This window comes from Netta rufina (genome assembly GCF_964035555.1).
Source record: "Netta rufina genome assembly, chromosome: 1".
Classification (NCBI taxonomy): domain Eukaryota; kingdom Metazoa; phylum Chordata; class Aves; order Anseriformes; family Anatidae; genus Netta; species Netta rufina.
Window position 1 is genome coordinate 203,569,926 of NC_140123.1, and position 13,938 is coordinate 203,583,863.

General features: G+C 46.9%; 1 protein-coding gene across 5 annotated transcripts in view; it reads right to left on the reverse strand.

The window, feature by feature from the left end:
- The window catches only part of PODXL (podocalyxin like), a 43,261-nt gene extending 42,100 nt beyond the window's left edge, over nucleotides 1–1,161 (reverse strand). For all 5 annotated transcript variants that reach the window (XM_084306113.1, XM_084306112.1, XM_084306110.1 and 2 more), the window contains exon 1: nucleotides 1,042–1,161. In XM_084306113.1, coding sequence (XP_084162239.1) covers nucleotides 1,042–1,087 — 46 coding nt within the window. In that variant the 5' untranslated portion in view covers nucleotides 1,088–1,161. The remainder of the gene's footprint in view (nucleotides 1–1,041) is intronic.
- Between the last annotated feature and the right edge of the window lie 12,777 nt (nucleotides 1,162–13,938).

Genomic DNA, 13,938 nt, shown 5'->3' on the forward strand with positions numbered 1-13,938 from the left:
ATCTCTCCCCAAATCATCCCTCCTGCAGCCTCTGCAGTACCCGCAGCCGATCTCGCAGCGCCCATGCCCCCCGTGCTGTTGCACGACCCAAGGCAGCATCACCACCTCCTCTCCCAAAATGCCCCAAACCCACCTCACCGCAAAGGGTCTCCAGATGCCGATACTTTATATGGCTCTATCGTTGACTTTGCCATCTTCCATCACCTTTCACCCCCCATCTCCCCATGCCACCTCCTCAAACAGAAGGTGGAGGGCTCCAGATCTACGGCACCTTGCGTGCTGGACCATTGCCACGCCAACCCAAAGTTCTCCCTCACCTGGTGGGACCCCAAAAGAGCTGCGTACGCTCTGCACTCCCTTCCACAAACCGATGAGATTTGGGCATGAGCCCAGCCGGGGGGGCTTTGTGAAGCCACACGAGGGAGCGAAGAAGCAGCGCGGGCAGCTGCATAAAGGAACGAGCACTGCGGCTCGCCATCCTACAGATCCGTGCCCCGAGTTTTGCTGCCAGTTGGCTCCCGACACTTCTTTGCTGAACGAGAGGGTTAACAGAGCCAGATTCAGCATCCCCCTCGTTTTTTTTTTCTGGTTTCAACTCGCCAAGAGCTTCCCGAGTAGAGGGGATGAGAGAGAGAGGGAGGGGGGGGGGGGGGATGCTGGATGCGCGCAGCCCCGAAACGCTTGGGGAAAAAAAAAAAGAGTAAAAATAAAAATACAGAAAAAAAATAAATAGAAAGAAGAGAGATATGGGAAAAATATATAGAAAAAGAAAAATATAGAAAAGGAAAAATATAGAAAAAGAAGAATGTAGAAAAAGAAAAATATAGAAAAAGAATATAGAAAAAGAAAAACATAGAAAAAGAAGAATATAGAAAAAGAAAAATATAGAAAAAGAAGAATATAGAAAAATAAGAATATAGAAAAAATAAAATATAGAAAATAGAAATATAGAACAATAGAAATATATAAAAAAACAGGAATATAGACAAATAAAGTAGCAAAGCGAAGGCAGCGCCGGGGGGGAGCGGCGGTGCCACTCACCGTGCAGCAGCAGCAGCAGCAGGAGCAGCAGCAGCGGTGCCCGCATCGTGCCTTGGTGCGGCCGGCCCCGACCCCGCAGCGGCTCCGGGCGCTGTCCCCGTTTGGGGCGGGCGGGCGCTGCCCTCCCCCGGCCCCGGTCCCGGAGCCGGCCCCGGTTCCCCCCCGCCCCACAACCGGGGGAGGCGCCCGGCAGCCCCGACCCGCCCCCGCCCCCGCCTCCGCCCCGCAAGGCTGGGGATGGAGGGGAATGGCACGGGGCGGGTTGGTGGGGATGGGGGCTTGGAGGGGGTTTGGGGGTTTCTTTGGGGTGGGAGGTTTGGCGGGGGATTGCTGGGTAGAAAGGGGGGTCGGGGATTCGCGGAGTTTGGGGATGGAGGTTGGGTTTTTGTCGGGATGGGGGGTGAGATTCAAGTGGAGGAATATAGGTTTTTGGGGGGTGGGAGGTGGTGTTTTCTTTTCTTTTTGTTTTGTTTTGTTTTGTTTGTTTTTGTTGGGATGAGGGTCTACAGGGGGATTTGGGGTTCCCTCCTGCTACTGGGTCTGATTTGGGGGGTTCATGGAGTTTGGGGATGGAGGTTGGGTTTTCCTCAGGATGGGGGTATGAGAGGGGTGGGATTGAAGAAGAGGGATATGGGGTGTTTTGTTGGGGTGGGAGGTTGGGAGGTCATGGTGCTTATTTGTTTTTGTTTGGTTTTGTTGGGATGAGGGTCTACAGGGGGATTTGGGGTTCCCTCCTGCTACTGGGTCTGATTTGGGGGGTTAATTAAGTTTGGGGATGGAGGTTGTTTTTTCATTGGGATGGGAGTTTAAGGGGAGTGAGATTCAAGTGGAGGGATTTGGGGTTTTTGTTGGGGTGGGAGACTGGAGCTCGTGTTTTATTTTGAACTTGTTTTTATTGGGATGAGGGTCTACAGGGGGATTTGGGGTTCCCAACTGCTATTGGGTGCTATCTGGGGAGTTCATGGAGTTTGGGGAAGGAGGTTGGATTTTACTAAGGAAGGGGGCTTGCAGGGGAGTTGGGATTCCCATTTGCATTTGTGGAGATTTGGGGTATTCATTGAGATGGGGGCTGAGGTGGTTTTGTTCCTTTTGTCAGCTTGGAGGTGGAGGGGCGGGGGATTCCCACCTGCTATAAGGAGCATTTGGGGGGGTTCCTTGGGATACAATTTGGAGGAGTTTAGGCTTTGCATCTTCATGTGCAAATGGGGGTTTTGTTGAGGGTTTTGTTGGGGTGGATGTTTGGGGAGGATCTGGGGTTCTCACATACATGTACATGGGGGCAGCTTTCAGATTTAATTGGGGTTGGTGTTTGGACCTGACTGGGGGTTCCCAACTGCATGGCAGTGCATTTGGGGGTTTCAGCTTGATGGAGGCTTGTGTGGAGATTTGGGGTTTTTTATCTGCATGGAAGGGAATTTGGGGTTTCCTTATATTTGGGGATTTGCATGCAGGGATGTGGGATTCCTACTAGCATGGAAGGATTTGGCATTTTTGTCAGGATGGGTTTGGATCTGGGATTTTCATCTGCAAGAAGTTTCAGTGTTGATTTGAGATTCTTACCTGGATAAGGATTTTGGGGAAAGATTTGGGATTCCCACCTGCATGAGGGAGGTTTGGGGGTTTCAACAGGATGAGGGCTTGGGGTGTGTTTGGGGTTTTCATATGGATGGGGACTGGTTTGGAGTTTTCATAGGGATGAGAGTTTGGGAATGGGATTTGGTATTTGCATCTGGAGGAGGGACTTGATGTGGATTTGGGGTTTTCATCTGGTTGGGCATTTGAAGATGGATTTGGGATTTCCATCTGAATGGGAGTTTGGGGATTGATTCTGGATTCCCATCTAGGCGGAGGTTATCATCTAAATAAGGTTTGATTTAGGATTCTTACCTGGAGGGGGCTGAATTTGGGATTTTCTCTGTTTGGGTATATTGCCTCTGCCATCCATGCCCCCATGGTGCAAAGTTTTCCTGTCCCCTTCTCTTCTCAGGTCACCTCCCACCTGGAGTGGGTGATGGGGAATCCCAAGGGATGCGCAGTGCAGGGGCTGGCTTGGGGGGGCATTGCCCTGGTGGGGTTCAGCACCCCACCACCACGGTGTAACACAGACTGAATTCTTATCAAATCTTTGCACTTTTTGTGGCAAGGGGGAAAGGTGCTGAAAGTTTTTTTATCTGGTGTTCAGGCAAGGAGTGCTCACTGCAGCTAGGAGGAGACTAAAAATAAGCTCGGAGCTTTGCACTGAATCCTCCCCCTTGCACTGGCAGATCCTGCTAAACCATGAGCCTTCCCAGCCCGGACCCAAAAGTGGTAAAAATAGCCCTTGCACCCAAATGGACTCTCCAAATTTGGTTTTCTTGATGGCTTTGGTTAAAAATTAACTTTCTTTTTGTTGCAAGGTCACCTTGAGAAGGCTTCTGACGGGGCTTGGGCAAGCTTGTTCAGCCCTCCCTACCTGCTCTGCACCCAGCAGAGGCTCCTTGTTCTGATTTTAGCTTCTGGGTCAGACCTGGAGAGAGACTTTCCATGTCCCTCAGCCCAGCCTCACCTCCTCTTGCTGTGACTCTGCATTATGCGGCACCTAAAAGCCGTGAAACCGGAGTGGCAATAAATGAATGAATGTGAGGCTGCACATTATTAATCCTGCCAGTATGAGAGAGGTGGTTCCTTCTCTCCCTGAAAAATATTTCCCTTTTTAATAACAGATCACATTTCCCCCCCCCCACACACGCTCTGCTGATCAGCATATTTCCATGTTAACTGCCAAGACAAGACAGTCTAGGGAAAAACCTGAGCTGCATCAGTATAACGGTGTCCCTAGGCTGGAGCAGAGGAAAGTGATGCTGAGCTCCTCAAACTCTTGTTTTAATGAACCAGCATCCATAATACCTTGCAAAAACAACCCATGGCACATTGTTCTGGGGTAATAGTGCTTGAGAGACTGGGACCCCCTCAAGATGTGGTGGGTCTTCATGTTGGGTGAGCGCAGTGGCAAGAACAGACCAGAGCAAAGCTCCCTTGGCAGCAGCTAAAAAAGACCTCGGGAGATGAAGGAAAGCAGAACGGCCTGAAAGCTTCTGGCTGCAATTAGAGCTGGCACATGGAGGTCTGCATAAAAATCAGGTTGGCTTCAGTGGCCACTGGATTTTTGCTGCAATGGTTGTTTTGGGAGTTAAAGGAGAAGAAACTCATTTAGTTGGCCTCAGCAACAGATCCGGGCTGTGCGGGTGCTTTGGCTTTGTGCAGGGAGGAGGGAACCTCATTCCCTGAGTATTTGGTGCATTCATCTGTAGTTGCTGATCTGGACTGTAGGATTTCTCTTAAATGATCAGAACAGGCATTTTGCCACTTATGCAGAGATTTTTTTCCCTTTTCAGCGGGGGCTGGTCTCAGAGTGCCTTTTGCCTTAAGGGACATGGAGGAGATGGCAGCCACTGCAGGGGAAGGGGGTGTGCTGTGCAGGAGGCTTCCTTTGGGGGTTTTGTGGTTATCACGGGATGCACAAATTATAACGGCTCTGCCATCCATGAGGGGTGTTATTTCACACCCAGCTGGGCTATCTCCTGAGGGTCTCCACCCTCCTCTCCTTCTGCTCCTGGCAGCTTGGCCCTCCCATTCTGCAAGCCCTGGCTGCTTGCAATAACCATGGTGGCTAAAATAGCAGTATGGTCTCCACTTCTTGGAAAACCTGCTTCATCCAGAAATTCTGGATTAAACCTCCTTTTAAAGGGGGTAGCAGAAAGGACCCATGCTGTTTCTGCTGCTTGGCAGGGTACTGGCTCCTGCCCACTTGCATCAGCTCAGAATTTGCCTCTCGTCTCTGCTCCAAGGGGATAATTACCAAGAGGGTGTCAGATCAAGGCTATGAATCATGGAGCAGCTGAAGGAAGAAAGAAAGGGATATTTAGCATGACTGCTTCCAAAGCTAGGTGTCTGCACGTATCCTCCTCTGATGCCTAACAATCAGCTGGGAGAGAAGGTCAGAAAAATTGCTAGCCTGGGGACCTGGACACTTCCACAGGGAGTCAAAATGGCACTGATGCTTCAGAGGAACACATAAACAAGACTTTTACACTCAAATCCATGCAGCACTGCTAAGGGGAAGCTTTAACACAGGTCTCCTGATTTCAGAGGTTTTCCTAAATGCCAGCATCCCATGGTCAGGAAATTGCAGGAGGGCTTTGGCTTTCAACTTCAAACACAAACGGCATGCCTTAGAGGTGCAAAGAAACCTTTTGGAAAAATAGTTTGCACATCTGTTTGAGAAACAGACACTAAAAGGAGAAAAATTTACCCTAATGTTTATTATTAACATTATTGTTATTTAAATTCTCACAGGTCTTAGTCAGTCAGGTGTCTTCTAAACTTGATGTTGATGTGATAATACATGCAGGCTCAGGTATACCTGGTTCCTAATAACCCTGCATCACAGCTAAATATTTATTTAGGTCTATGAAAAAACAGGGAAAGGAGCCAGTTGTTTTAAAGTATATAACAAAGCTGGGATGAAACTGCCTCAGGAGGAGGAAGACTTCACATTGGGTAAATCGTAAGATGCTTTCATGGTTCTCCAGAAGCTAGGGAAAAGCCATTTCTTCTGTCATTTAGAAGTAAAATGGACAAAGGCGCAGAAAGCATAATGTAGGAAATGCTCCTGTGCTTTGCAGCTCTGGGATCAATGCCCAGAGAGAGCTTTGTATTCTCCCCACCATGTAATTCCTTCTCAGCTGTGTTCCGATTCGTCATAACATTTGACTGACGTCTGCAGACATCCTTGCAATATTTACATCTTTTCACAGAAAATAACCAAGGAAAGCCTATGCAGCACGAAAATCTTTGGGCTGAAATCCAGCTTAGGATCATTGAACTTGCCAGTAATCCGATTTTATTGAATGTCATCACCTATCTTCCTTGTGCAATGGGGCACAAAGTAATAACATTTGGAATTCAAATTTGGGATTAAGATAGGAAGATGAACAGCAGCATGCTGGTCTGATACCTCCAGTATGAGTAACAGTGTCAACAACATCACTGGGGCTCCTGGGGTCAACATCAGTAGTGGCCATTTCAGGAAGGAAAGCAATCCCAAACTATCTACCCTCCCTCCAGCAAGAGACAAAAATACCGATGGCTTGATGTCTTCCTGACAGACAGCCTCAAGGAAATGGGACCATTGATGGAGTGAAGTTTGTAGCTATATCCAAATTAAGGGGAAAAGGCTGTTCATGAGGAAAAGAAAAAAAAAAGGGAGGGGGGGGGAGGAGAGAAATTTTGTGGTGTGCACAGAATGGGGAATGGAGGTTATTTTCATGTGTTTCAGAAGTTGGGAAGTCAGAAGTATCATGGGGGGGAGGTCTGTTCCTTAGCCTAGATGTGGCCCAGCAATATGAACCAAAATGCATCTTTCCTTGGGAGAAGAAACTGGGAGAAAGTTAAGAAGAGGATAACACTTGCAGTGCAATCAGTGGCTTTCCAAATGATGTGAGTGAAGAGGTAAAAGTACTTTTACAATTAATATATTAGAAAAACACAAAATCAGAGTTCTCAGCTCTGACTCTATATTTAAAGGTCAATATAATTTCTGTTCCTCTGCTTTGCATTGGACTTGGCCTTTCAGTCAAGTGCAATTTCTGATTCTCTTGATTTTATTTTGTTTTATTTTTTAAGGAGAAAGAAGTGAGGAAGTTCATTTTAAGAGCTCTCCTACAATGTACATGCTCCAGAAGCACACAGATGCACATAAGTAGTTATCTAGGCAGATCTGGGTCCAGACCATGGCAACCACATTTGTGTGTCTGTGGTTTAGGTGTCTCCATTTGCAGTGGCTTTGGAGCTGCTGTTATCATCAATGGAAAAGGAAATATTGCTTTTGTGCAGTTGCTTAAACATAGGTGCCTGGAGTCATCTCAAGTGGTAGAGATGTCTTCATGGGGATGGATGAGGCTTCTGTGAAACCCAAGCCCTCTGAGGGAGCAGCTCTAGACCAGTTGAGCTATTCTTGTCTTCGTGAATGATACAAGGACACCAAGCCAGCTGGACTGTTCCCTAAACCCTAGTCACTGCCTTGATTTGGGGTTCAATTCAAATGCCTAAAAATAAGCATCCTGCTTGGTAAAGCATCTTGCCCAGCCACCAGCTGCTGGTCCAGAGGGGTACGGGTGTCTCACATGTCCCGTGTCACATCAACCAGCCCCAGGATGATATCTCAGACCACACAGTGCATTTCAGGTGGCCCTAGAAAGCTTTATCAGGTAGCTGAATTGAGCCTGAGGACTCTGAATCTGGGGCTGAGCCCCATACATGGTGCACAGAGCAGTGCTGCCATCAACAATGCTGCACAGGCAGCTCAAGAACAAAACAAAACAAACTTTAGGAGGAGCCCGTGTTGCACACCAGATCATATATCAGGAGGCTTAGCATCTCCTCTTGGAATCCTTTCCAAATACTTCAGTGAGCCCTGCACAAAGAGATCCAAACCAACGACCTTCCAGGGCAGGCTTCCCTCTGTGCTTGGAAAGTACCGAGCCCTGCCCACACATCACTGAGGCTTTGTGAAGAAAAACAAATTATTTTGATGTGCTCCTGGATAAATGGCCACCCTTCTCTGCCCTGGAGGCTGCATTGCAGCCCTGGTTAGACTACTGATGGGATGGGGTTGGGATGGATTAGATATAGGTGCCTTGAGGTATCTTGAGTACTGGAGATGCCTTCATGGAAAGAAGCATGTTCTTGATCTCAACTGATTTGGAGAGATGTGGAGCTGCAATTTAGGACATTCATGGTCATTTTATGGTGGGGGCATTGGGAAAGGCAATGTGGAGAGGCAAAACTCTCCCCATCAGGACTAATAAATGTTCATAGATATGTCTGGAAGTTGCATATTGCATCTGTCTGGGCTTGTCTTTCATCCCAACCTTGCGTAATGGTTTTTATTAAAAGAGAATGTGGATGGATGCGGGAAAGTCACAGAAAAACAAACAGCCCATTAGAAGGGAGAGGCAATCAGCTACACACATTTTCCACTGCTAGAAATAGCTGCTGGTGGAAACCTGTCATTCTGCACATCTCCAGCTAAAAAGGCACATCTTTTTTTCAAGCCCAGAGTGAGAGGAGAATCGTATCACTCCTGCCCCAAAGTCTCCTATTTAGCCTTTTCTGCAGAGGTCTGTGGGCTGGTGGAGACCTCCAAAACAGATTTGAGGTGGATTTCCCTCTTTTGCTGAATGACGGACTGGCATTACTTTCTTCCTTCTGCAGTGGGGAAACTCCTTGGAGCCCAAACCCCCTGGACCTGATGGTATTTTTCCAGGCTGGTCCTCTGGGCTTTGGCATTGCATTCAGGGTGTTCCTCCAACCTAAATATCTTCCAGACTTCCCACTTGGCTCTCCAAACATCATTTCCACAACTCTTCGCATAGGTTTTGCCACCTTCTATGCCCTCTTTGAGAAGGATTTGCCCCTAACAGCCCAGGAGTTACCAGGGCAACACGCGAAGGCCCAGCAGGCCTGATCATTGTTTGGGCCTGCAGCCGCCCTGAGGAATTCACTATTTGTTTTAGAGATAAAAGCTGCAACTTCCACACATTCTTCTTCAATTTCACTCTCCATTAACTGCATTGCACTGTCATAACAAAGCTCATTGAATTATTAGAGATGAGAGGAATCATTCGAAGCCTGGAATGGGGAAAGGGATGGGGGAGAGCTTGCTGTACGTGAGTTTTCTTTATGGGCCTCCTCCATGAAACATCCATTGATAACACAGAGGATTTGGGGCTTGGTTAGGGCTTTTTGGAAGTTTGTGGGGACAGTGAGGGCTGCTGACAATTATGGTGAGCTCAGGGTCAGGATGGGTGGGTTTGGTAGCCTTGTACAAGTCCTATGTGCTTGTCTTCTGGTCTTGTCCTGGACTGCAAGCATTTCAGGACATGTCCTCCTGATTCCCCTCATGGTTATTTAGATGTGATTGAAAAATAAAGAGTAAAGCATGGGTTAAATGGAAACCTTATGCCCCAGAATAGTGGTTGACCCCTCCACCTCCTTCAGTGCCATCAAAAACCTCATGGTTCTTTCATTATTCCAATGTCAACCAAGGGGGAGATGCTCCCAGCTCAAGTTGTGAGCTGTTCCCCTTATTTGTGCTGCAAACTGCAGATTGCCATGATGTGAATCACCACAGTTGGCTTCCTCCCTCCCAAATTCATCTCTGGGACATCAGAACTGGTGTAAATCCTGTGTCCTGCACCATGTGGCTTCCTTATGCCCAGCTCAGCCACCTCCCAGCTGCCCCACTAGGCATACAGCACAATCCTGCACCACTCATCCTCTTTTCAACCGAAACAAAGCCCCAGCCCTCTTCTCAGAAGGGTAGGGGGGGATTTCTGACAAAACTCAGCACTGGCCATGCTCCGCTCCCATTCAGATTGATGGTGTCCCCGCTGTTGGCTGGCTGCTGTGGAAAATCCCGATGCTCATTGTTGTTGAGAGTGGTCTGTTGGGCAATGGCCATGGGATGCCCCACAGATTTGGGAGTGTGGGGTCAGGTTTTGTTGACCACAGTGATCTGTTTGAGGGGAAAAAGGGTCCTAGCTAGGAGGGAAGGACTGGCATTTGTGGTAGACTAAGGAGAGTGCCTTTTGAAGGGGGAGGTCACCACTTTGGTAGGAACCCCAGCTAGGTCAGATGAATCACTTACTACAGACAGATAAGGGGAATCCCACTCCTAAATCTCATTTCCAATCCTGATGCTAATTCAGTTTTTAACCAGGAGCTTTCCAGTGCCTCAGTTTCCCAAGGCAAGTTGCAAATTGCATCCCACATCTCAGCAAGATCAACAAGACAGTAGTAGACTGTGTTTGACATCTATGCCGTAAATACAATAAATGTCACTGTTTCCAAGAACTGAAGATTTTTACAGATAAACTCGGCTGTGATTCTCCTTTAATGTTTTTTCTTTTTATATTTTATATTGAGCTCTTCTGTATTTAAAGACAAGAATAAAACCAAACTGGCAGCTAATTGAAGCACTGCCTCCCTTTTATTTCCCCTCTGCCATGTTTTAGTGAAGATTAATTTAAGGGACGTTCACCTAGTTAGTGGAAATGCGTCATTCTCATCAGCAGTAATGGGAATTACAGAAGACCATCAGTTGCTCAAAGAGCCTCCTTAAATCTCTTCAGCCTAAGAAAGATAAGTACAAATCACAGCATGTTTCAGTTTTATTTGGCATGTTTAATGGACAATACCACTAAACAGCTTCAGCAAGACATGCTGGCTCACTCTTTGGCATGAATCTTAACAGTAGCTGGTGACTACTGGCTTGGGCAGTGTCTTTCAGAGGCAGGAGAAGAAATTATGTCAGTTTTAGATGAATGCAGCATCACCAAAAGATTTTTAGCAATGGATGTACCAGTCCTCCATTTCCCTGCTGTACAAGTGCAGAGGAGACAGGAAAATTGTTGCTTGCATCATGCAGTATGTCCAAAACACTTAGTTCCACACTAGAAGAGCTGAAGCTCTATATCATGGGTATCCATTGCAACAGAATCCATAATAATAAACAGATAAACAGCCAGGTCTTCACTGAATTTATCTTGCTTATGCAGGCAGTACATGGGGACTGATTGGACCTTGATACTGGTGTAGGACTCCTAAGCAGGAGTCTTTCTGCTGAGACCAGATGCTGTGTGACATGCAGAGCTGAACAACTGTGTACTTTGCCAACTTTATTTACAGGATGGGAAAAACTCAATCCAGTCAAATTGTCCATCACCTTTCTTATAGGCCTGTGCTCTGCCTGGGGTGCCCAACTCCAGCACAGAGTGCACCAGAAACATCAACACAAACCCTTTTTGACACTTCTGTACAGTGTCTGCAAATTGAAAGGTATCTCAGTTCCATCCAGGAACTGGGAAAGGAAAGACCTTGAAGATGTGAGGTCCTGTCATCAACTCTCTGCACAGTGCCTGAAGTGATAACCATCAAAAGGCTGACCTGGATGCACCCCAGGAAAGGTCTGTGATATGTTTTCCAGCTGCAGATGGGTGCTGGCAGCCTATATGGGGTCTCACTTTCTCTCTGGACCCTCCTGGTCCTCATGCCTAGGAAAAGTTAGGCAAGAGCTGTTAACCCCAACTGTCCCAGGCACTGACCTTGTGCTGAAAGAAGCAGAGGAGGTTGGGACAGGATCCCAGAGCAGACTCCAACCTTTTCCTCATCCTTCAGTAGAGCCCCAAACCCAACATATTCTGAATTTATCTCCTCTGCAGCTCACAGTAGGGAGGGAGAGGTGAGAAAAAGCCTCTTTGATGTCTAGGCTAGTGCAGGGCTGGGCTTGCTCAGTCCCACCAGGAGTGGCCATCCCTTCTGAGACCCCAGCCCACTTGCATCAGAAAATCCTGTTCCCTTGGGATCTGCCACACGTTCAAAGGGCTCCTCAAAGTCTTCAGTGACTTAACCGCACTCTGATGGAGTCGCTGTTGACTCAGCTTAAGCCATTTCCAAATCTACCACCCAGACTCTGGGAAATCATTTGCCGGAAGACCACCTTGTGTGAACACTTCACCCTCTTGAGACCAAGCCAGGCTGGAGGGAGTCTGCCTATGTCCTTGTACCAGCAAAATAAAGGGCCAAAAGCTTCTTTTAGACAGACATTGGCAATGAAATGGGACATACCAGAGCTAAGGAGCATTATTATTATTTGTTCTTGTGTTTTGGGCTGCTCTTGGAAAGCTCAAATGGATTCAAAGCTGTCTTTTGCTAAATGCTGTGCAAACAAGTGTTGGAGATTGCCCTTGTCCCAGCACAGGATAAAGGCACGTCCTCTTGGCTGGTCTAAGGATGCTAATTAGGTACCTGGGGAACTGGCATTCTGTGACTGTTCCCAGGCTCTGAAAGGGAGAATTAGCAGCATTCACAACACTTCACCTCGCTATTTTACATCAGATACTCCCCTGCCTTTTACAGCAGGCACCTCTAAGCTTTCTGCTGTTTGCAAGAAGAGGAATTCAGCTTACAGATGCAGGCTGCAGTGTCAGGGGAGCTGCTTTGTCCTAAAAATGTCAGTTTTGCCTCTGTGGTTGAGAAGCCTGAAGGAGGGAGTTCTGCAAATGCACCCTCACATTTACATCCACCCACTTTGCGGTGTGATAGACCACAGGTCCACTAAGATAGTAAAGGGAGGAGACCTAACAGACAGAGTAGAAAGGAAAAGAAGAAAAACAAAGAATCTTACAAATGCCCAATAATCTGTGGTCTCCTTTTCCTAGTATATGTACTGTCCACATGAAGCAGAGTCCTTGCCATTATATTGGATCAGCCTGGAAGGATGCTCATCACACCCAGTGAAGCCCTTTGCCCTTGGTTGAAAAGCAACCACTTCTGGGGCAGAGCTTAAGGGTGGGGTGTCACTCAGATTGCCAATTTTTAGATATTCACCTAGACTGACACATCCCCCAGCAGCCAGAGGAGACACATGCCCTTTTGGAGCAGCAGCTGGAAGCCATGGGGGATTCTATGGGGCATCTTCTCAAATGGGTGATATATTTCTTGAGATTACCAGGGACACATCCCCTTCTCTTGGGGCTGCTGTATTTCTAAGCTTTTTGGAGGTGAAAGATGTGGCTGCTTTGTGCATGTTTCTGCATCTGAGAGAGAGATTTGTGTAAAGCAACCTGTGCAGTGGTGCATGCGTACAGAAGGGCAGCAGATCTGAAGATACTGCAGAGAGGGAGATGGAAGGCTTTGTAAGACTTAGATCTGTGCCAAGGACAAGGTAGGGCACAGCAAAGCAGAGATATTTTTCCTGAGTCAGTTAAAATAGTAGTTAACCAAAGAGGCAGCTTGAGTCTCTCCTTGCAAGGAAGGGAACAGACATCACAAAAAAAAAAAAAAAAAAAAAAAAGTATTGCTGGTTAGAAAGTTGAAAGTCCAAGGGAAAACTCCATTGAGGTCTATGTTTCATGCTGTTGAGATTAACAATAAAAGGAAATTCCGGGAAGAACGGGGGGCTGGGCTGGACTTGATCCAGAGACCTTGCTAGCTCTGTAACAAGCATGGTGGGAATGCCCCCATTGTGGGGAGCACTTCGCTGAAAATTCTGGGACCAGAGGAAGTTCACATTATGTTGCTGCATCCTGTATGTGAGTGAGCTACGGTCCACTTAGGAGAACATCTGCAAAAGACGCAAAGGGACACGCAAAAATTTGGCCACTCCGTAGCAGGTTGAGGGTGATCTATTCCCCTGCTGACAGATGACAAATCCACTCAAAGATAACCTGCAGTTCCTTCCCAAGAGGCTTGCAATCAGCCAGAACTAAACCCACCACCATCAGTGACCGTGCTGGAGAGATCCCATGGCTCTGATGAGTGATCATGCTTACGGATTTGGCAAATCTACAGACAGTTGGGAAGACAAGATGATGGCTGTTTAACCCAAAAGATGATCTGAACTAGATCCCAGACTTGCCAAGAGCAACCCAGACTGCACTCTTGGTCTCAAAGTGAAGGCTTAGTCTCAGTCAACACCCAACTAGAAAGTGCTGTGTGTCCCACTGCAAAGGCCCCATAGGTCAACCAGTAGTTGGCCATCTTCAAGTGAAGAATAACCACCTTTTAGGGCCTGTAGGAATGGAGAGGTTCCCCTGGATATGATATGTGCCACCAGTCTTAGAAGCTTATGCTGCTCTGGGTGAGATGAATAGAGAGAGATTAGCATGGATTTTATTTTATTTTACTTTATTTTATTTTATTTTATTTTATTTTATTTTATTTTATTTTATTTTATTTTATTTTACTTTATTTTTTTATTTATTTTTTTTTTATTTTTTTTTTCCCTGTGATTAATGCTACAGCTCACCTCTCATGCCCTAAAATGTGGTTGCATATTAACTTTCACTGATATTT